The sequence below is a fragment of the Pelodiscus sinensis genome, chromosome 7 (assembly GCF_049634645.1).
Source record: "Pelodiscus sinensis isolate JC-2024 chromosome 7, ASM4963464v1, whole genome shotgun sequence".
Classification (NCBI taxonomy): Eukaryota; Metazoa; Chordata; order Testudines; family Trionychidae; genus Pelodiscus; species Pelodiscus sinensis.
Window position 1 is genome coordinate 56823309 of NC_134717.1, and position 23215 is coordinate 56846523.

The 23215-nt window shown below is 43.3% G+C and overlaps 1 protein-coding gene and 1 long non-coding RNA gene across 2 annotated transcripts in view; one reads left to right on the forward strand and one right to left on the reverse strand.

The window, feature by feature from the left end:
* TMEM237 (transmembrane protein 237) overlaps positions 1–21487 on the forward strand; it is a 35121-nt gene extending 13634 nt beyond the window's left edge. The window contains exons 7-13 of the mRNA XM_075933867.1: positions 2416–2576; positions 6531–6654; positions 8853–9044; positions 15019–15092; positions 15702–15795; positions 18159–18280; positions 20185–21487. Coding sequence (XP_075789982.1) covers positions 2416–2576; positions 6531–6654; positions 8853–9044; positions 15019–15092; positions 15702–15795; positions 18159–18280; positions 20185–20252 — 835 coding nt within the window. The 3' untranslated portion in view covers positions 20253–21487. The remainder of the gene's footprint in view (positions 1–2415; positions 2577–6530; positions 6655–8852; positions 9045–15018; positions 15093–15701; positions 15796–18158; positions 18281–20184) is intronic.
* Positions 7287–15056, reverse strand: LOC142830220 (uncharacterized). The gene is made up of 5 exons (XR_012905269.1): positions 14728–15056; positions 12685–12749; positions 12382–12577; positions 9142–9206; positions 7287–7716 (listed from the first exon to the last, which is right to left on the reverse strand). It is a non-coding gene; the product is annotated as an uncharacterized LOC142830220 (long non-coding RNA).
* Positions 21488–23215: the final 1728 nt, after the last annotated feature.

Consider the following 23215-nt stretch of genomic DNA (forward strand, 5'->3'; position numbering starts at 1 on the left):
TTCTGCTAGATTCGAACAACTGTGGAACAATGGTGGTCAGGAATTGCACCTTTTCACACCCTTGATTGATATAGGTAGGAGTCTTTAGTGTGAATATAACCTAATAATTTGATTTCTGCTTTTCTTTAACTTTCCCTCCTATTTCTTAGCTTTGTCAGAACATTATATTGGTTATTTATTTTGTGTCCATTTCCTTCAGCTTCTGAACACTTTAAACACTTTTGCTTCTCTTTCAGCCTAAAGATTTTAATTTCTTTAGCCCGTAACTTATTTGTTCTGCATTGTTTTCTATTACAATAATCTTTTCATGTCTGTCTTTTCCCACATCAGTAATTTATGTAGTAGTCAGGAGTCACCATTATAGTGCCTTGACAGGTCTTCTGCTCTGTCAGGCTGTCTCTTTCAACAGAGGGATGTAAATTAGACACTTTGAAATTGCAAATGAAGCGGGGATTTAAATATACTGTGCTTCATTTGCATAAGCATGTAATGGCTCTCTTTCGAAAAAGCGCCATTTTGAAAGTAAAACCGTGGTCTAGGTTTTTTTTTCGAAAAAGCCTTTGCTCCTCAAAAAATGATCTTTCGAAAAAGCCTGCCATTTTCAAAAGAACCGGAACGAGACCATTTTACTTTCGAAATCACCCTTTTTTGAAAGAGCACCATTATGCGATTATGCAGCTGAAGCGCAGGATATTTAAATCGGTGCTTCATTTGCAATTTTGAAGAGTTTAATTTACATCCCTCTGTTGAAAGAGGGATGTAGTCTAGACACAGTCTCAGTGAGAATAACTACTTGACTTTGTGCAAGTAATCAACACAGCAGACTCCAAGAAAGCCCCCAAACACCACAAAATCAGATGATTGAAGGTGCCCAGCCAGGTTTATTGTCAAACGAAGTACAGTAGTAGTTGTCAGTAGAATCTACTGAACCACTATGCATATGTACTCCCTGACAATGGACCCAGTTGCTCTGCCCCCAGCTTCCTGGAATCAGCCTGATCAGTTTCAACAGCTGCTGAATCTGGAGCCTGGGACAGAACAGCTGGGGCGCTGCCCGGTAGGTTCCCACAGGACCAACCCGGCAGCACCCCAGCTGCTCTACCTGAGGCGTCCCGCAACAAAAGCCTGGTCTGCTGGGGGGGGGGCACACTAGCTGCGCCCCCTCTCCCCCCCAGCAGACCAGGGAGACCCGAGCAAAGCCGCCCAGGCGGCGGGACCCCCGCCGCCTGGGCGGCTTTCCTCCTGTCCCCCTGGTCTGCTGGGGGGGTCCAGCAAAGCCGCTGGACCCCCCCAGCAGACTAGGGAGACCGGGAGAAGCTTTTCTCACCCCGGAGGACACGGGTGGTGACCCACCGCCCGTGAGCTCCGGGGCGAGAAAAGCCCCGTTCGTAAGTGCGGATCCGACATAAGTCGGATCCGCGTAAGTCAGGGACTGTCTGTATTAGCAAAGTCTTGACCATGGTTGGCTAGGCCTCAGGCCTGTGTTACATGGGTTTATGTTTCAGGTCCTCATCTTACTGACGTTTGTCACAAAACAAAACTAAAATAATAAAACAGGCATTGGGGATTAGCTTGATTATGGTGATTTTATGTTTAGGGTTGTAAAATTTCAATTAAGTGGCTAATTGAATAGTCAATAAGGGTGCTTCTGTCTTTGAAGTATAGCAATGATCCCAGGGCTGTTGCTACATTTCAAAGGCAAAAACACTGAGGGGAGCATGGAGCCAGCAGGGGACTCAAGCAGTTCCCCACTGGCCCATTGCTCTCCACAGCGTTTCAAAGTGGCAATGCCACATGGAGCTTGAGGTCAGCTGGGGAGTTCCCAGCTGTCCCCAGGCTCCGTGCGGCGCTGCCCCCTTTGAAATGCTGCAGGGAAGCAATCCCTTCTTCTCTTCCCCCCCATCCCCGCTGCCTCTTTCTGATAGAGGCGGCAAGTGGGAGGAAGTGACTAGTTGATTAGAATGTCGATTAGCCACCAGTCATAAGAACATAAGAATGGCTGTACTGGGTCAGACCAAAAGTCCATCTAGCCCAGTAGCCTGTCTACTGACAGTGGCCAGCACCAGGTGCCCCGGAGAGGGTCGACCAAAGACAATGATCAAGCAATTTGTCTCTTGCCATCCTTCTCCAGCCTCTGACAAACAGAGCCATTTCTATCCCCTGGCTACTAGCCTTTTATGGACCTAACCTCCATAAATAGTCATTCACATGCCTATTTATGCTTCAGTAAAGAAGAATTTTAGGCCTTAATCATGAAAGCAATTGCATTCAGAAGAAACTTTTATATTTGTGAGTAATCCATACTATTCATACCAGTAAAATCAGGCATATGCTTAAGAGTTTACACTAGTAGACCATTAGTCTTTAAAGCTTTAGTCATTGTTCTTTCTCTCTTCTCATATCCCGAGATGATAGGAAGACTCGGCTAGCAGAAGTGCAATGTTCCAATGAACTCGGAGTGGAGGAAGAGGACATTATTGAGGGTGAACAAACAAAAAGACCAGATCAGCAACCTGTGTTTGCTGCTCCCACTGGTGGTAGCCAGCCTGTGAGCAAAGTGTTCGTTGAGAAAAATCGTAAGTAATTTCTCATTCTTTTAACTTCAAACATTTTTAGTAACAATGAAAAAGTTAATACTGTTTAAAAAAGAGTTGTCCAGATATATATTTTTTGCTGAAATAGAAATTACAACATTAAAACCACTTGAGCTTGTAGCCTTACATACATTTTAAAAAATATATCTCATTTCTGCAGATGTGTAATTTGGACTTAAAATATATCATCGTGTATCTGAAGGAAAGCATTCTTTCTAAAAATGGCATGCACCCCAAAGTTAAATTCATGGAATGCTAGAATTACTGTTGTGCTTGTCTTCACAGAAGTCCCACAAGCAGTAGTTTTTTAATCACAGAGTCTTCTGACCCTGATCCAAGCATGTCTAGATGATGTAGATTTGTTTAATAAGTATTTTCAGTGTTGCTACCTTGGTAAGAAATTTTAGGAGAAACATAACTATAAGGAAGACCTGTTTGTTCATATGCTTTCTGAATACATGGGATTTCTAAAGTGTGGTCTGCATTAGAAGGTCTTACTGGCAAAACTTTATTCAGCAGAGCTCTGCATGCATCCACCCTAAACACTGAGTCCAACCAACAAAGGTCTGAAATTCTGCTGGCAAAATTAAACCAATTTTCCAAATCATATAATTATTAGTATAGTAATGTAGGGAGAATGCCATACAGAAATAATAGAATAATAGAACTGGAAGGAACATCGAGAAGTCATCAAGTCCAGTGCCTTGCGTTGATGATAGGACTATGCACCATCTTCTATATCATGATCAGCCCTGACAGGTGTTTGTCTAACCTGCTCTTAAAAATCTCCATTGGTGGAGATTCCATAAACTCCCTAGGCAATTTATTCCAGTGCTTAAGCACTCTGATAGGAAATTTTTCTTGATGTCCAACCTAAACCTCCCTTGCTGCAATTGAAGCCCATTGTTTCTTGTCCTTTCATCAGAATTTAAGGAGAATAATTTTTCTTTCTTCTCCTTGTAACTTCCTTTGAGATACTTGAAAGCTGTTATCCTGCCCCTTCTCAATCTTCTCTTCTCCATACTAAGCAATCCCAGTTCTTTCAATCTTCCCTCATAGGCCATGTTGTCTAGAGCTTTAATTATTTTTGTTGTTCTCCTCTGGACTGTCTCCAATTTGTCCACATCTTTCTTAAAATGTATCCAGATCTGGATACAATACTTGAGTTGAGTCCTAATCAGCACAGAGTACAGTAAATACCTGTGCCAGCAAATGTGGCCTTCCGACAAGGATCCCACAATGCAGCTGTCCCAGCAGCTGTGACGTCTCTGGTCAAATTTTTGAACTCTGCTAAACAGGGCTTGCAATGACTAGAAGCCTGCCTCCCATTTAAATATGACAGCAGGTTTTGCAAATATTTCTTAACCTGTCTACCATCTCAGCAAGCACTCTTGTATAAGCAGGATGCGAACTAAACCTTGGGCTGCTTCCTGTTCCAAGAAAAAGATCCTGAATTCCCTCAGTCTTTGAAGGGGATGGAGCAGTGCAGGCAGAGCTCTGTGTTCCCACAGGGATCAAGATGATATTGGTCAATATACTGATATTGCAAAGGAGATGCAGAAGCAGCAGGGCACAACAAAGATGAGGGCTTGTGCCAGGCAAAAGAGAAGGAACTTACCTTTTTCTTTTGTATCAGAGGGGTAGCTGTGTTAGTCTGAATCTGCAAAAGCAACGAGGAGTCCTGTGGCACCTTATAGACTAACAGATTTATTGGAGCATAAGCTTTCGTGGGCATAAGCATGCATCTGACAAAGTGGGTCTTTGCCCACGAAAGCTTATGCTCCAATAAATCTGTTAGTCTATAAGGTGCCACAGGACTCCTCATTGCTTTTTTTAAAAGAAAAAGGAAGGCAACAAAAAGTTTGACACTGCTCCCAAGAGCTGCTGATAATATCTAGAGGTCTGTGCCACGCAGAACATCCACAACTCAGCCACCAGTGACAGAGGGCACTTTGCATGTTATAGATCAGGGCACCCTGGAACTGCAGACCAAAGAGGTGCTTTCTGAGGAGGGGTATGTGGATGATCCACGGCTTAAACCAGGACCTCTTTGACACCATCTGAACCTACAGAGCTAGCTGATCACTGACGACAGGGACAGGGACTCGTGAGGATGTAATTTACTGCCCCTGTTAATCCACGCCATTGTTTTACTTTCTCCAGGGCCCTCTAGGAAGGGGAGATCACTACCTTCTGACCCTCTCAGATTGGCAACCAACTGTGCACAGACCAGGGAAAAAAGGAACTCTTAAAATAGCCAGTTTATTTCAAGTGCCTGAACTGTCAGTAGTAAGTGATACAAACTGAAAGAATCAGGATATAGCAGTCAAAACCATTTCCAAATGCATACTTTTGCCAATTCTTTTGCTGGCAATGCTTGACAATAACTATGTACAATTCAATTCACTACAAACAGAAAAAATACTTGCACTGACTGTAAGCGACACACAGCCCAATAAGTATCGGGGGTAGCCATGTTAGTCTGAATCTGCATAAACAAGGAGTCCTGTGGCACCTTGCAGACTAACAGATTTATTGGAGCATAAGCTTTTGTGGACAAAGACCCACTTCCTCAGATGCATGCATGAATCTGACAAAGTGGGTCTCACGAAGTGGGTCTTTGCCCATTAAACTATAAATCTGTTAGTCTGCAAGGTGCCACAGGACTTCTTGTTGTTTAACCCAATGAGTGAACATTTATGCTATGTGATTTTGCAGAAAATCCATTATGAACTGATTGGATGCAGGATTTCAAATCTAAAACATATTATTTACATCAAGTTTAGAAAAGGGATAAAACAGTGGGAGGGGAAAGAGGGTTTTGACATGGGCAGGTTCACTTGCTATCCAGATGTCCCAGGGGTCTTTTACCACTTTTGGAAAAGACCATTTATCTTTAGCTTTTTGGTCCCCAGTAACATGTGAGTAGTTTTGGACATTTCTAAGTGAGAGGCATTTCTCTCATCATGGTAGAATAACTTTTCAGAGTACTCTGTCAAGACATCTTGAGGATCATCACTGTCATGTACTGAGCTATAAGAGAGGAGCAGGGAACAGAATCAGGAGATGTGCCCCATTTATCACCCCACCATGGTTAGGAAATTATAGATGGATTCTTCCCTACATATTGCTCAGAGTCACAGTCCAGTGCAGCAGGATGTACTTAATGGCCTTCACTCCTGAATGTTGGCCGTCCACACTGTTGCAGCCCTGAACTGATTATCTACTGACAGATAGCAGTCTGGGATTGCAAGCTTCCAGAAAGTAGTTGCTGTTTTTCTGCTATTGATGCATCTGTCTTTCTCATGTTTCTGCACTGCAGGACTGAGGTGAGCTCAAAACATAACTCCAGGAATTCTGTGGGTAACCCCAGGTTTTTATCACAATCTGGTCCCATCATTCAGTGCTGAGAACCACAGCTTCTGTGTGCAGCTGGTCAGTGAATATCTAAAGGATGGTTGTTTTAATTCACTATCTATATCATTCACTCCTTGGTATCCCCATTACCTGATGAGTTACTGAGATTCCACACATATCAAAGAATCACCTACCTTGTTCTTAAAATAGAAGAGAAATTCTTTGGTCTGTGCAGCATCTATGTTTTTGGATACAAGACATGGAGGGACGTAAAAACAGTTCCTAGAGTGGAGTGCTGATATCCCACAATATAATGCAAAAATTTCCTACTGCCAGGTGGTGGTGTGGGGGACGTTGGGTTGCCCTCTTACAATACATCATATCCTTTCCTGATATTATCTAATCCTGAGGACACATTGCTTTGGTACACATGTGAACACGCTCTGCTGAAATAGCTATGTTGGTAGCAGTATGCCAGTAAAACGTTCTAGTGTAGAGAGAGGAAAATTATTGCTGCAGCACAAATAATAGGAAGTAGTAACAATCTCTGTGATTGAGTAAAGTTGTTACTCTTTTTAGGGCGTTTCCAGGCAGCGGACCGCACAGAATTGGTTAAAACCACAGAAAACATTGATGTGTTTATGGATGTGAAGGCTTTATGGACCACCAGGGATGTGGCACTCTCAGTGCACCGTGGTTTCAGGTATCTGATACGTCAATATTTTGATGAAGGAAAAGGGGCACTAGTGTGAAATCCATTTCTTTATCTCTTTGGGGAATGCTTTTAAAGAGAGCACCTCTGTCTACCTTGTAAATATCTCTTTTTGTCTCTTTGGCTAATGGAACAAATAATGGACGAGTGCAGAACTGAATAACAGCAAGCTTTTCAATTGAAGGATTAGCCCTAAACCAGGCATGGGCAAAAGGGCCTCCGCGGGGCTGCATCTGGCCTGCCAAGTGGATTGATCTGGCCCGTAGAGGCCCTGCTGCTCCTTACTTCCCCAGGCCAATTAGGGCCTGGGGGAGGGGGAAGTGTTTGAACCCTCGTCCGCCCTGCAAGGAAGATGTGGCACTTCTAAGTACTGTAGCAGGGTGGGGGTAGGATGGAGGAAACTTCACGCGCCCCCTCCACCCCCAAGCCCTGATTGGCCTGGGGACAGGAGAGTGCATGGAGCCCCCTCCCACCCTGCCAGGAGCGCATAGCACTTCTAAGTGCTGTGTGCTCCGGGTAGGGCAGAGGAAACTTGGTGTGCTTCTCCCACCCCCAATCATGGTCTGGGGGTGGGGGATCCTCTTTGCCCCCGCCTTCCTACTAAGCACCTATGCCCCTGATGGTGGTTTTTTTTTTAAGTGGCCCCTGGCAAAAAAATATTGCCCACCCCTGCCCTAAAGCTTCTCAGCACTCTAGCAAATTATAGTATATTTTTTATTGTTTTGACTGAGAAGAGTGCCTGCTTCAGAGGGAAGGGGAGGGGTAAAAGGTTGCAGCATAGCAACCATAATTTAAACTGTAGGAGAGACCATAAATATACATTTTAGAAAATAACAGATTTTCAGTTTGAATTAAATGCAGAGGCTGCTTGTCGTGTACCATTTGTAGAAAAAAGGCAAATGGACAAGCCTGGAAAGAGGAGGTTGTAACACCCTAAGTGAAGTGTAATGATCAACAGCAGTGTGATGAACTGGTATTTAGGTGCAGTCTTATTTCACATCTTCAGAAATGATTGTGATGAAGTTGTAAACTCATTGAAATTTGCAGATAGATCTAAAATGTAAAGAGATGCAAATGTTACTGAGGACAGAATTAATTCACAGGGATCTACAAGGGAAGAGATTAAAAAAATGAGATCTATATAACTGCTGTAATATATATGTGAAGAAAATATTTGAAAAATGTATAACACATGAGGGAAAAAATTGGAAATTCATAATGCTGAAAAAGGAGAAAAATGTAAATCAAATCAGGCATAAGTTTGCAATGTGATATACAGGTTGAACCTCCCTAGTCCAGCACACTCTGGTCTGGCAACATCAGTGGTCTGGCATGATTTTAGGTTAGCCAGATGTCCATTTATCATGGGTGTGGTTAATTTTCTTGCTGGTTCATGAAGTTCTGAGTGTTCTGTGCTGCTAAGCTCTAATTTACCCCTAAATGTCTTCTAAGAGCCAAGTAAGCAGTGCAAGTGTTGGTAATGCTTCTAGACAATGTTGACCTCCCATGATTCGGCAAATTCTCTGGTTTGGTACTGGTCAGGTCCAAAGAGTGCCAGACTAGAGAGGTTCAACCTATAGTAGCAAAAAGGCCAATGTAATTTTTTGGCTGTGCATAGGCATTATGAAATGGAATAGGAAAATAAGAGCTCCTCTCTCTCTGATTCTGTATTTCTATTGTGTGAACATTGTGCTTAATTCTGGACAATTGAGCAAGGAGTTCAAAGAAAAACAGAAAAAATTACCACTGGACTGTAGGGAATGACTTATCAGGAAAAAATGTGTGTAGGTTGGATTAAATATTAGTAAAATGGAATTGGGTGGCTACAACAGAGAGATGATTGTACATAGCTTTTATATAATATACGTCCTACAGGTACTGGAGTACTTTTATGATAGAGAGGACTGAACATTAGGAAAAATGTCCTTATTAAGACCTCTTAGGTTGTGAACAGGTCTCTCAAGTGAAGAGATGGAAGCCCTATTGCTTGGGACTTTTTAAACTATGTGGAACAGATCACTAGAAAATGACACTAGGAACCAATCTTCTTGCCCTGACAGAAATGGAGTGGATAACCTAATAGGTCTTCTCCATCTTCACCTTCTGAGAGTCTATGACAGTCTGTACCATTAACTCTTGCTGAGATTGCAGTTATTTACAAAGATTCTAACAATCGCTTATCCATTTAGGGTGATTGGACTCTTTACTCATGGCTTCCTTGCTGGCTATTCTGTATGGAACATTATTGTAATATACATTCTAGGAGGAAACCAGCTATCCACTCTCTCAAACTTGCTACAGCAGTACAAGACCTTAGCATATCCTGCTCAGAGTTTCCTTTATTTGTTGTTAGCTATCAGTACAGTTTCAGCCTTTGACAGGTAAAATGTTTATTTGTATAACTTATATAATTTGTATACAATGGTTTCTTCTAAAGTAATTTAATCATAAAATTTCTTTCTGTGGCACTTCACTCACCTGGGATAGAATGTGCTATTGGTTGCTTTGTTTATTGCAGTTAGTTGTTTGTTTACTTGCTCTGCCTTGACAAAAGAAGATTTATCATCTGTATGCAATATATTTTTACATTAAGAGAATGTAGAAGATGCATATACATGCATTTTGCAAAAATAATAGAGCAGAGTACAGGCAGTCCCCGGGTTACATGGATCCGACTTGCATCGAATCCCTACTTACAAACGGGGTGAGGCAACCCCACACTAGCTGCTTCCCCCCCAGCAGACCAGGGAGACGCGAAGCTAGTGCCACCCCCACCCCAGATCAGGGAGATGCGGAGCAGCTTTTCTCAGCAGACACCTCAGCTTGAGAATAAAGGACTGAGGGAAGTGAGGTGGGGGAGAATAAAACTGAACTCTGGAGAAATGTTTGGCTAGAGTTTCCCCTACAATATGTACCAGTTCCGACTTACATACAAATTCAACTTAAGAACAAACCTACAGTCCCTATCTTGTACGTAACCCGGGGACTGCCTGTACTGAAGGAGACTGTTGTTTACTTTATTCTTGCACTGCATTAAATGAGACTTTCTTCCTTGAGTGGCTGTGTGTGTTTCCACTTATGGGTACTGTGCCACTTTGTGGTAGATCCTTTCTCTTGCTAATTAAGCTAGAGTGCTTTTATGCCCCCTGCCCCTCATGTCAAGCTCACTGGTGTTCTGAACGCAAGGCCTATATAGGAAGGGAACATCTTTAGCACCAACCATGTGCCTGGTTGGATGTGAACTACTCAGGTCTCTTTGGAGTGTCTTGTTTCTTAGGTGTCAAGTATCAGAGGGGTAGCCATGTTAGTCTGAATCTGCAAAAGTGGCGAGGAGTCCTGTGGCACCTTATGGACTAAGCTTGTGCTCCAACACTTCGGTTAATCTATAAGGTGCCACAGGACTCTTTGCCACTTTTGTTTCTTAGGAATAGTTAGATTAGCTAATTAGGTAGAGTTTGAGAGTTAGTGTTTTTCCTGGGTTATGAGAGAAATTAAGAAATAGAGGAAGCTAGGATTCAAGAAGTATATTTTCAGCATGGCTGTCTGTTTGCTATCCAATAAGCACATGCAGTGCCTGGGCTGTCTCTTACAGTGTTTGATTTGTCAAACCTTTATTCCCAAAGACCATAAGAATAGGGAGACTTGTTTGACCTTCCCCTTCCAAAGGAAGGTCTTGAGGCTAGAGCAGGGGTGGGCAAAAGGCCTCAGTGGGCTGGATCCGGACCGCCAAGCAGGTGGATCCAGCCCACGGAGTCCCTGCCGCACCCCTCCCCCAGGATAGTTACAGTCTGGGGGCAGGGAGAAGTGCATGAAGTTTCCTCTGTCCTGCCAGGAGCATGCGGCATTTAGAAGTGCCACTTGCTCCTGGCAGGATAGGAGGGGCTTCACACACTCCCCCTGTCTGCAAGCCTTGATTGGCCTGGGCACCTAGGGGTAACCTGTGTAGGGGCAAAGGTACTCCCCCGACCCAAGACCAATCAAGGTCTGGGGAACCTGGACGTATCCTGGCCCCGCCCCTTCTGCTTGAGGCCCCACCCCTTCTGGTGCAGCCTGGGGCCACTTCAACCATTTCTGAAGTGGTCCCCAGCAAAATATTATTGCTTATCTTTGGGCTAGACCCTCTGGACCTGATCAGGCCTTGGATCCTATCTCTAAGAGGCCAGTCTCTGCCCTGTGACTACTACCACCACCACCACCACCACCACCAACAACTGAATGGCTTCATGAAGCTGCAACCTGTGTTCCTTCTAACATTTTCCATCCTTGAGCGGGTTGAATTTTCTTTTGGGTGGGTTGACATTTCTTATGTGTAGTACCAATATTAAGATTGTGTGTAGATGTGCACCACCAGTACAAAAAACCTAGATATCATATATATTTTAGAGTGCATCTGTCTATCTTCCAAGTTTTTTTATTAAGAGCTCCTCTTAAACGGGAAGAGCTAGGGCCATCAAATTTGGTAGGCAGCTTCCTCTTCTCCTAATTTAAAGTAAGCTATGGATTTAGTTGTGCCAGGACAACTGGAAGCCCCAGGAAAAGGACAGTTTTTCATAATATGCAAAGGGAGGGGCTGCTGTTCAGAGAGACATGATTTAAGAGTGGCTACGGGGGGCACTGTCACAGATTGGCTCAGCAGAGACAGTTTTCAGGTGAATAAATGGTCCTTAAAATATCAGTTCATGCCTGTTTGCAATGAGGTCTAACATAACACAAGAACATAACATAACATAAGAATGGCCATACTGGGTCAGATCAAAGGTCCATCTAGCCTAAGTGTCCTGTCTTCCGACAGTGGCCAGTATCAGGTGCCCCAGAAAGGGTGGACCGAAGATAATGATCAAGCAATTTATCTCTTGCCATCTTTCTCCAGCCTTTGACAAACAGAGGTCATGGGCAGCATTCCTTACCCCCTGGCTAATATCCTTTTATGGACCTAACCCCCATGAATTTATCTAGCTCTTTTTAAAACACTGTTATAGTCCTAGCCTCCTGCTCTGGCAAGGAGTTCCACAGATTGACTGTGCGCTGTGTGAAGAAGAACTTTCTTTTATTAGTTTTAAACCTGCTACCCATTAATTTCATTTGGTGTCCTCTAGTTCTTATATTATGGGAACAAGTAAATAAATTTTCTTTATTCACCCTCTCCACACCACTCATAACATTGAGACTCTGAAGTTCTGTGTGCCTACCTGGCCCCGTGTGGAACAGGAAGCATTTCTGAGAGTGCCACCATAGAGGTTCCTCAATTTCAGTCTCCTTCCTAGCAGCCTAAATTTGGCCTTCAGGACATCTCTTCTACCCTTCCCTATGTCATTGGTACCCACATGTACCACGACCACCGGCTCCTCCCCAGCACTACACATAAGTCTATATAGATGCCTTGAGAGATCTACAACCTTTTCACCAGGCAGGCAAGTCACCATACGGTTCTCCCAGTCATCACAAACCCAACTATCTCGATGGTTAGAAACATAATCATGCACTACTAACACCTGCCTCTTCCTAAAAACTGACGTTCCCTCTCCCTGAGAGGTATCCTCAGTGCAAGAGGATACCGTAATATCCTTTGGAAGGAGGCTCCCAACTATGGGATGGTTTCTCTCTGCTCCCATTGAATGCTCTCTTCCCTTGAGCCTTTTATCCTCCTTAACAGCGCTGGGGCTGTCGGACTGGAGGTGGGACGGTACTACAGTGTCCCAGAAAGCCTCATCAACATACCTCTCTGCCTCCCGTAGCTCCTCCAGTTCAGCCATCCTGGCCTCCAAGCCGAATTTGGTCTCTGAGGGTCAGGAGCTCCTTGCGCCTGGTGCACACATATGCCACCCGCCCACAGGGCAGGTAATTATATGTTTCACTCAACACAATAAACAGGATAACCCCCACTCTGCTGCTGGGGTTCTGTCTGCATTTTCTCCTATGAAGAAATTTGATTATAGACACGGTTTGTATTTAAATGTTTGGGATATAGATTATAAAAGTTTTATCTCTACTTGTTCCAAAGCAGGCAGAGACAGTATATACCTGTTAGATGTTTTCCTTCCTTCTCCACTAGGGAAAGACTCTGATGTATGCCTTTTTCCACTCTCCTTTGATCCAGAAGGTAGGAAGAAAAATATATCAGAATAGGCATATCAACAGTGATTTACTGATCTCCTGCAACTGTCCAGCAGAGTGTGTGTCTTTCTCTGGTTCCAGACCCGCTGTCTCAGCTGGATAGAAAGATATTTCACCCAGACCTACATTCTCTTCACAGAATGGTGTGAGTGATTGGATATTGACTTTGCTCCAGAGCAGTCATGTTCTTTGCCTATGCAGGACATACTAATAAACTCTAGAAAACAGTTCACTGGAAGCTGTTAAATTGGACAAGATTCAAACACGGAGGAAGGCAAAACCTGATTCCCCTATATCTGCTTCCATTCCTTGTACAGGCAGTCCCCGAGTTACGTGGATCCGACTTATGTCAGATCCGCAGTTACGAACGGGGCCCTTCCTCTCCCTGGTCTCCAGCAGACCAGGGAGAGGAAGCAAAGCGGCGCAACACGCGGCCAGCTGACAGCCCAGACGCGTCTGGGCTGACAGCTGGCCGCGTGTTCCGCCGCTCTGCTTTGCTCTGCTCCCCCTCCCCCTGGTCTGCAGACCGGGGGAGGGGGAGCAGAGCGGAGCACGCGGCCAGCTGACAGCCCAGACGCGTCTGGGCTGTCAGCTGGCCGCGTGTTCCGCCACTCTGCTCTGCTCTGCTTCCCCTTCCCCTGGTCTGCAGACCAGGGGGAGGGGGAGCAGAGCAAAGCAAAGCCGCGGAGCCCGAGGGCAGCAGGATAGCCACGGCGCGTCTGGGCTGTCCTGCTGCCTGCGTGTTCTGCCGCTTTGCTCCGGACGCCTGTGGTACAGCAGCTGGGGCGCTGCCGGTTGGTCCCGTAGCGCCGCTCTGGGCGCCACTGGACCAACCCAGCAGCACCCCATCTGCTCTGCCCCAGGTGTCCCCAAGTCAGCAGCTGCTGAAAATGACCAGTGGCTGACTACAGGAAGCCCCTGCCCCGGGCTTCCTGGAATCAGCTGCTGATCAGTTTCAGCAGCAGCTGACTTGGGGATGCCTGGGGTTCTTAAGTTGAATCTGTATGTAAGTCAGAACTGGCGTCCAGATTCAGCCACTGTTGAAACTGATCAGTTTCAGCAGCGGCTGAATCTGGACGCCAGTTCCGACTTACATACAGATTCAACTTAAGAACAAACCTACAGTCCCTATCTTGTACGTAACCCGGGGACTGACTGTATTCTGGACTAATAATACACTTGAAGCCTGAAGTGTTATTTAACTCAGTTAAAAGTTCATTTGGCAGCTCTCAGCGTATCAATTTTAGTTGATGAAAAATTGTTGTTTTGCTCTGTGTTCAGTGAAAAGGTTTATCTGTGTAGTTCTCTGACTGGATCTCAAGCTTTTACCTATGGTGGTATCTGATTTTCACATCAAGCAGATAATTAATTTGCTGTTCTCCCCCACCCCAGGCCTTGTTCTGATAAGGAGTAATCTGTTCTACACACATTGAACAGCAGAAGGATCCTTGTTTGGGTATGTCTAGACAGCAGGGGGGTTTCAGGATACTGGAGGTATGCTGAAAAAACCTCTGCCACGCCCAGGGAACACGTTGCTCTTCCACTATTTTTTTGCAGAAGAGCAGACACGCTCTTTCAGAAGCCCCTATTCCTCCTCATTCCATGAGGAAGAAGGATCTTCTGAAAGAGGGTTTTTTTCCGAAATTTGGGCCAGTGTAGATGGTCCAAATTTCATAAAAGCCTCTTCTGGAAAAAAAAAAAAAAAAAAAAAAAAGCGGAAAAAGATACGTAAAATGCAAAGCACATTTGGCATATTTTTTTCTGCAAAAACGTTGGGAGTCTAGACATAGCCTTTATTATACAGCTAGAACTAAGTGGTTTTGTAACTTGTCAAGACTGTTTGTGTCTTATGCTAAAAATTGAAAGGGTTAAATGGGCTCTTCTCAGACTATATCTCGATGGCTTAATCTTGTATTGCTGAACGTTACACACTAGCAAAAGTTCCCGTACCTAGTTTGATTCTACCACTGTGGCTTCTTCCTTCGCTTGTCTTATGCCAGTTGCTGAAATTTGCAGAGCTGCAACCTAGATTGTCAGTAAATATGCCTTGGACCGGACCTGTAGGATAGACAGTGGGGGCGGGAGGCCGGTTATGAAAATGCTCTAGGTTACATTGCTGGAAGAAGGTTCTATCATAAGGCCCCATGGGCGGCACAATACCCATAAGCAGAGCCATCTTGAACAATTTGGATGATAAGTAGCCAACCTTCACTTCTTGTATTTGTTCATTTATTTGTCCAGGATTGATTTGGCTAAAGCATCAGTAGCTGTGCAAGGCTTCTTCACCCTGGACCCAGCAGCCATAGCTTCTTTCCGTGAGTATAAAGCAGATCATAACAATCAGTAGCAGAAAATTACAGCCTAAATGCATCTTGGCATATGTGTTTAGTGCTGAGTTTAAATAGCTTCTAGCTGTCCAACAGCTTCAAGCTGTCTCAGTCTCCAATACTGTTAAAAGAAATTTCATCCCTAATTGTTCTCTACTTTAAAACAAAATTACATTGCTATATTAAATATTGTCACTTCAATGTTTTAGATAAACATCACTAACTAGTTTCATGTACAAGTTTGAAATGAGTGATTGGTGGGATTTTTAGTGCTTCACGCCCCTTTTTCTCTTTGTTTCCCCTTGTAATGTTATTTTCTCCTATTTTGATTACAGCACATGTACCAAGTAGAACAAGAATAACGACATACCCCTTTGACTTAGTATATTGTTAGTGGCCTTGGTTGGATGTTAGATTTGAGGAGTTAAGGAAAGTGCTTGAAAAAAGAAGATTGGGCAGGGGAAGTGAGCAGCATGTTCTATGACTTTGGAGACAATGGGAAGGAAGGGGAGAGAGAGCATGGTAAAAATCAATATTTTGTGACCAGTGTTTCGTGTCAATTAGTGAAAGCTGCAAATTCCTTTCCCTTTCTCCCAGTATACTTTGCTGCTCTCATCTTGTCCCTGAGCCAGCAGATGACAAGTGATAGAATCAACCTTTACACACCACCTTCGGAGAATGGGAGCCTTTGGTAGGAAATCTAGATTGCAGTTTTTTTCTCTTAAGTCCTTAAAATTTTCTTGCAGCATCTATGTAAGAACGTTTAATTAACGGTGGCTTAATAATGTAATGTACTGTACATCTAAAAGTATTATATAAGATTCACAGTACTAAACCTGTCCTAATATTTTTGCATTTGAGACTTTAAATTGAGCCCTAGATGACTTAAAGGTGCTTTTTTTGGGGGGGGGGGGGGGGTTATGGGAAATTGTTGACATGAAAATTCACTTTTTCATTTTAAACATTTTGACTGTTTTTCTCCTCATTAACAAGTTTAATAAATTTTTAAAGAATTGTTTTTGTTTGGCCTACAGAGATCAAAACTCAGCCTCTGACAACAAAACCCAAACCAAATGAATATTGTTACCCCCCTTTCACCCAAGAAGCTAATCCAGTTTCAGGGCACTGGGGTAGTTCCAGTTGGAAGTAAACATTAATTGAGTCTGGTATTGTTTGTGATGCACTATATACTAAGTCCTGTGTCTCTGAATGCAGAAGGAGCCAAGAGCAATGGGAGCAGTTTCTTAGCTTCCAGCCTCTTTAGCCAACAGATCCAAAGCTGTCACTCAAGCTGGGTCTAGGGTCACATTGTGCTCACAGGCTACTGCTTGGCTTTTTCTTGCCTCTTTCTTTTTCGTGAACTCTATCAGCTAAATGTACTAAAAACTCATTCTACAAGTTAGTGATAGCAAGTAAAGGGAGGAGGTGCCATTTGATTTGTAAAAAACTACAGAATCATAATTTCAGTGGTGGCACCTGGTGCTCCCTCTAAACTTTTCCATCCATATTCAGAGTAATTGTGTGCACCGAGGCATGTGTGAATGTCCACCACTAGTAGAAGCAAAACCTAGCTGCGGGCTCTCTGCTAATTAGCTGGGTGGCATCTGAATCTCTCCTGAGTGGCTGCATAAGCTTACAGGGAACACTGGTGCCACCTTCTGCACCATGACAGGAAAGATATACTGCATACCTGGCTCCTAGCTCTCAGTTGGTAAAAATACTAATACATTGATCACCCAAAATGGGTCGAGTTAGGGCTTTCAAATAATGCCTTTCCCTTGCAAACACAATGGTACCAAATATGCAAACTATTTATGTAGATATATATGAGAGAATGTATAAAAATCTGTTTTAATTATACCATAACACAGGGATTCATTATTAACATTTAAAAAAAAAACCCACTGATGAAAAAGATACTGCAAAACTATGGTCCCATGTGTAGAAAGACCGTTGCTCCTTGCCAGTAGTTGACAGAATCAAATCTGATGGCCCGGACTGCAATCTTCAAGACTTTCAGAGACAGTTGTCAGCAAGGTGTCATACTCCTTTCATAGACAGGACATCTGTCTGGAGTGCAGCCCTTAGGCAAGTTCAGACAAGTGTTCAACGCAAATGCAAAGGAAATAGAATTTGTAATTTGCTATAGACACATCCCCTCTGTCACAATCGTATTGAAATGGTCTCCTCTGCAAATTTTGCTACCTCACTACTCATTATCCTTTCCAACCATTAATAAATAATTTAAACATCAGATCTGATATGGAACCTTGAGGCCCCCCTGTTGTTAGCCAGAATGGCAATCGACTGTTTAATCTTACTTTTTGTTTTCTGTCTCCTAGCCAGGGAAGGGTGTCAGTGTTGAAATCTAATTTGAAGGCTTGCTCCATGCTAGGTAGTGGGGCTTCTCAGCTGGGTCAGAGCCTTTGATAGTCTCTCTCTTCTGCAGCCCTTCAGACCCCAAAATCTTTAGAACATGTGAGAAACATTTGTTCGGTGTTTGATGTTTTAAAGCATGTAGCTCAGTGGTGGGGAACCTGCGGTTCCATATGCAGCCCATACAGCTTCCATATGTGACCCACCAGACATTTTGTTTACCATTGCCCTTGTGCAGGGTTGCCAGATTCCTCTGATTTTTGTCTGGGTAATTTTTTTCCTATCTGTATTATTAAAGTGACTTGCACCTAAAGCAAGGGCATGTGAAGTGAGGCACGTGTTGATTGCACACAACATTGTGAGAGCGATGCATTCCCTCTGCATCCAATCAAAGTGCTGCTATGATTCAGTCGACACCCCCCCGCAAATTCTAGGTACGCAAGTGCAGAGTTAGCAGAGCTACTCTACTCTGGTAGATCGTCTTGGTTATGACAATGTTGAGGACCACTGAGATGAAGGAAGGCCACTCATATGGCCCACGAGCTAGCTTAGGTTGCCCCTCACTGATCTAGCTGCTAGAGTGCTACACAGTAGAAGTTGTTAACATAATAATGTATACATACCAGAGGTAGGCCTCAGTATCTGCCCCCCCTAATAAGTATCTCATGCTTTGCTCAGGACTGCAGGTGCAGAGGAACAGATTCTTCAGCCATGGATTGTGGTGAATCTGGTGGTGGCTCTTCTAGTTGGGCTATCCTGGCTTTTCTTATCTTACCGACCAGAGCTAGATCACAGTGAAGGTATGGAACATTAAACCTAGAAGAAAGTTGGGGACTGTTGTATTCCTTTGGTCTAGGTTCTCCCAGATCTACTTTGTTCACTGTTCAGAACAGGGTTTTACAAGTGTATTACTGCTATAGTTAAGGATAATAACATTCCTATTATAATGCTTTTTTTCTTCCCCTTTCTCTCTCTCTCTCTCTCTCTCTCTCCCCCTCCCTCTGAATACCCATAACTTTCCAAAGAATTCACTTCTTGGAATGAAATTGTCCTTGGTTGCGCTCTCCTTATTTTTTTTAAGTTTGAAGTAACAGGAGTCATTTTTAATGAAGTAGGATGCCATTCCCCCCCCCCCCCCAAGTGTTTTAAAACAAGGAAACCTAACCAGTAATTTGTCCTGAGTAATGCAAAATAAGAAGAATTTTAAAACATGGTACTGGTTGGGGGGGAGGGGAGACAATGACATGATTTTGATTTAACAGAGTTCAAACCATTTGAAATTATGCACTCTTTTAGAAAACTACAGTCCGTCCTCGCTATAAGTCCAAGATATGTTCCAAAACACTTGGACTTAAAGCAGGGAATTTTCTTCCCGGGGCTGACTTCCATTTGTGCAAATTGGGGTGGGTTTTTTTGCGCGACTTAAGAATGGGAGGACTTAACATCAATTCCTACAACCATCAACGATTTTAGTGCGGAATGGATGTATACCAGGGTGACTTACAGCGGGGATGCCCTATACATTGTGTTTTAGAGAGTACATTTCACAAATGACATTTGTTGAATGTATCTACAGTATAGCTTGGGCAGTAAACTCTTTTCAATAGACTGGAAAGGGAGAGGTAATCTTTACCTGGACCTTCCCTGCACCTCCATCCAAGTCCATTAATCTCCCTCACACAGTAATAGTGTGTCAGATATTATGTGATGATTGATTTACATATTCCATTCAACTTGTGCTGGCTTTGCATCCCAGAGTGTACTGGGACTTCCAGAGCTCCAGAGTAGTACAGAGTTCTCTTCTCTCAGAGAACAGAGCCTGGATGCTGTCTATTCCTTGGATGAGGGCAGGTGCTCATTGACCTCAGGATGAGGAATCAAAAGGTGGTTTAATGCCACCTTTACCACTCCCCTAGACTTGTACCGAGCATAGCTCAGCTGGTCCAGCGAATATGTAGGTTCCATGGGTGCTTAGTGGGAAGAGGCGGCAAAGAGGCTCCCCCATCCCCAGACTAATCATGGTCTGTGGGTGGCGAAGTCTGAAGCATCCTGGCTCCACCCCTTTCCTTTTGAGGTCCTGCTCCTTCCGGAGCAGCCTGGGGCCACTTTAAAAAATTTTGAAGTGGCCCCTGGCAAAAAATTATTGCCCACCCTGGACTAGAGGATATGGGCTTAAGTTTTAAGAGAAATTCTGAAAAAGTTAATCTCAGGGCTGTCTCAAACAGACCAAAGGAAACTCAAAACTATTCAGAAACAGTCTAGCAAGTTCCTACTTCATTGAATTAAAAAAAACACCATCTGAAGCATATGTGGTGGATCCAGCCATATGCTGAAATTTGTATTACCTCAGCTAAATATGCTACCAGCTTGATAAAAATTGATAATATTCTAACCTGAATTCTTTCTGATTCTAATGTGATTAAAAAAAAAAACTTTCTAATGTTGACTTGGCTGGTTAGTTAATTTTGCAATTTTTGTTTTTGATAATGTGTTTACTCTGAATGGAGGATGCTGCTGTGTGTGGTATGCTGGCACTGAACATTCTTCCTCATACTAAGGTTTTTAGTACAATGGCAGGTTGGTGGGACAGGGGTCTCTCCACTATTATCAAGGTGTTGATGTTATTATTTAGAAGAGAGGAAGTTTGGAGAAAATATTCAGGAGTAATTTCTGTGGTTTTCCACTGGTTCTCTCTCTCTTACAGAACTGATATTTCGTGCTGCAATAGAAGAATTTCCTCAGCCGGATAAAGGCTCCAATACCCAGTCGTAACACAGAAAATGTATCTTCAAATACTGTAGCTGAGACTGATGGCTTAATACTTATATATATATTGCACCTGTATATAATGCTTTTCTACAAAACAAAATTTGTATTTTTGTAAATTGTTTATAGTTTGATGGATTTTTTTAATTTTGCTACTTTGAAAATTTCCAGAGATTTTTGAAAATAGGACTATAAAACATTTCATAGTTTTCTTCCTGAAAAAGTGAATCTTTTCTGGCAGATAAACTCAAAGGCTACATCTACACTGCAGGCTTTTTGCGTGAGCTTTTCTTGCACAAAAACTTGTCGGGTGTCTACACTGCAGACACGTTCTAGCGCAAGTTAATTTACAGTACAGCATTGGAAAACAGGACTTCTTCCAGAAGAGTTATTCCTCTCCCCATGAGGAATAAGCCCTCTTGCGCAAGAGCTCTTCTACAAGGCAGTGTAGACAGGCGATATGAATTTGTTGTGCAAGAAACCCCTGTGGCTAAAATGGCCATCAGAGCCTTCTTGTGCAAGACAGCGTCCGCACTGCCATGGACGCTCTTGCGCAAAAGCACATAGCAGTGTGGACGCACTTTTGTGGAAGACCTTTTCCACAAGAACTCTTGCGCAAGAAGCCTGCAGTGTAGACGTAGCCAAATGAGTTTAGTACAAATCACTGCCTAGGTAGCATGGGAAAACTGATGCAATACAAAAGATCAGATGGATAAAAGTTTTTGATAGTAACATTTTTTCACTAAGCTGAATTTGGGTGTTGATGTTAGTGTCAGCACCTTTGATTAGGATATTGTAAAATAAAAGTTATTTTAACAGACTATAAAGTTGAAGAGAAAAGGACAGCCCTTTGGGGAGTTCTGTTCTAGTTGTGTCAGAAAAATGAGTTGCTGGTGACCAGAATTAGGTTGTCTAGGGCTATGACTGTAGTATAGAGTGAAGTCTATACAAGAATCACTGATGATCATAAACTGCAATAACATTGTTTGCATATGTTCCCATAATCCTCCCTGTGTCAGTGGAATGCATCCACAATTGGTTCTGTAACAGAGAGCAGTGCACAATGGGTAGCTGTACAACTTGCTGCCACCTGCTGTTAGAAATGGTAGGAATGGATCAGAGTGCATCAAGGTTGTGGGCTTCCTGTCCCATGATGCAATTTTTTGGCACAGCTTTTCATGGATGTATGCCTGCATTTCACACTGTTTTTCAACAGCCCCTATAAACTGTGCACTGCCGTCTCCACCTGAGTCATGCTTTCATCGCCGCTCTCTAGTCTTGTGATAAGTGTTATGAACACAAGGCAGCTGATCATGCAGTAATTTGAGTTGCAAATCTGAACAAGAGTCAGTGGTGTTTGCCCTATTGTGTACCAGGGAAACCAACAATTCAAATTACTTCTGGCATTCATGTAATAGCTGCATATGGTGGATTATCACTGTCGAAGCAAAAGCCTCACTCAGTTTACGTGGCTAAACAGACACTTTTATTGGCCAATAAAAGCAAAGTGAGCCAAACATGGTCCCAGCAGAGCCGGGCCCAGTGAGGCTGGCTAATACAATCAATCCTAGTATTTTATACCCGTAACCAAACAAGTCTGACATCAGGGCAAGAAATCAAAGCGAACTTCAAAGAGGAATTATTATCAGCAGAGAAAGAAACAGGTTTAGACAGAGTTCGAGCTTCAGCTCAAAATAGTTCATTAACACATTCCAACAGTGCATCCTTCTGGCCTCTCCCCACCTCGGTGAAGGCCAGTTCACTCCCTCTAGTATACGTGCAGACACAAGAAACTGAAATGGCTTTTGTTATACAGAATGGCTTCTAGCTAAATATGAAATGGTTTCTACAACTCCCCCCTTTTAGCCTTTTAAAGGCTAACTTTGAAGCCATTTCATGCCTCTATTTTCATCAAAGCCTTTATATACATTTCTTGTTCCTTTCTTGCTCATATCTTAACATCATGAGTTCTACATTCCCTTTGGTAAGGGTCTGTCTTGTGTTTTCAAGAATACAAGAAATACAGCAATTGATTAACAAGAAACAGCAATAAGCACGAAAGTATATAGCCAATACTAAAACTACTCCTTGCAAAATCCAAGTTCCCACATGTCCAAACCAGCCTCCCAACCAACCCCAGAGGGTCCACTTTTCCTCCTGTCTTAGGCTTTTCCCATAATTCTTTCAATCTCTGAGGCATCTTCCTCTACTTCCTTGCTGGTGTCAGTGATATACACACAGCATTCTTTTCCCACTAAGGCACAAAGCCCGCCCTTATTTGCTAGGACGTAGTCTAGGGCCATTTGGTTTTGGGCTCTTAAGGCCAAGTCAGTGGTCATGGGATAAGAGGAAAGGTCCTCTCATGGACTGAGAGCTGCTTACAAGACAGGAAACAAAGGGGAAGAATAAACTCACTTTTCAGAATGAGACATGCACTAGCCATGTCCCCCAAGGGTCCGTACTGGGACCAATCCTATTCAACCTAGGAACAAAGGACCTGGAGAAAGAGATAAACAGCAAGGGGGCAAAATTGCAGCTGATGCCAAACTGCTCAGGGTAGTTAAGAACAAAGCAGACTGCCGAAAGCTTCCAAAAAAAAAAAAAAAAAAAAAAAAGCTGAGGGACCAGGCAACAAAAGAAGGGCAAATCAAAATTCATCTTGATAAAGGTAAAGTAAGGCACACTAGAAAAAATAATCCTGACAATACGTACAAAAATATGGAGACTCATTTGGCTAGAACTGCTCCCCAGAGTTCTTGGAAAAACTTCCACTCCATGGGCTGCAGCAGGAAAAAACCCACACCACACACCAAATGCTAGGAATCCTTTTACAAAGGAATAGAGAAGATGACAATCTCTTATTGCCTGTAGAGAAAGCTCTGGTACGCCCAATTCTTGTATACGGCCTACAGACATAGTTGCCTATTCTCTAAAGACCAACTGGCACCGGAATGCTTCCCCGTATGAAG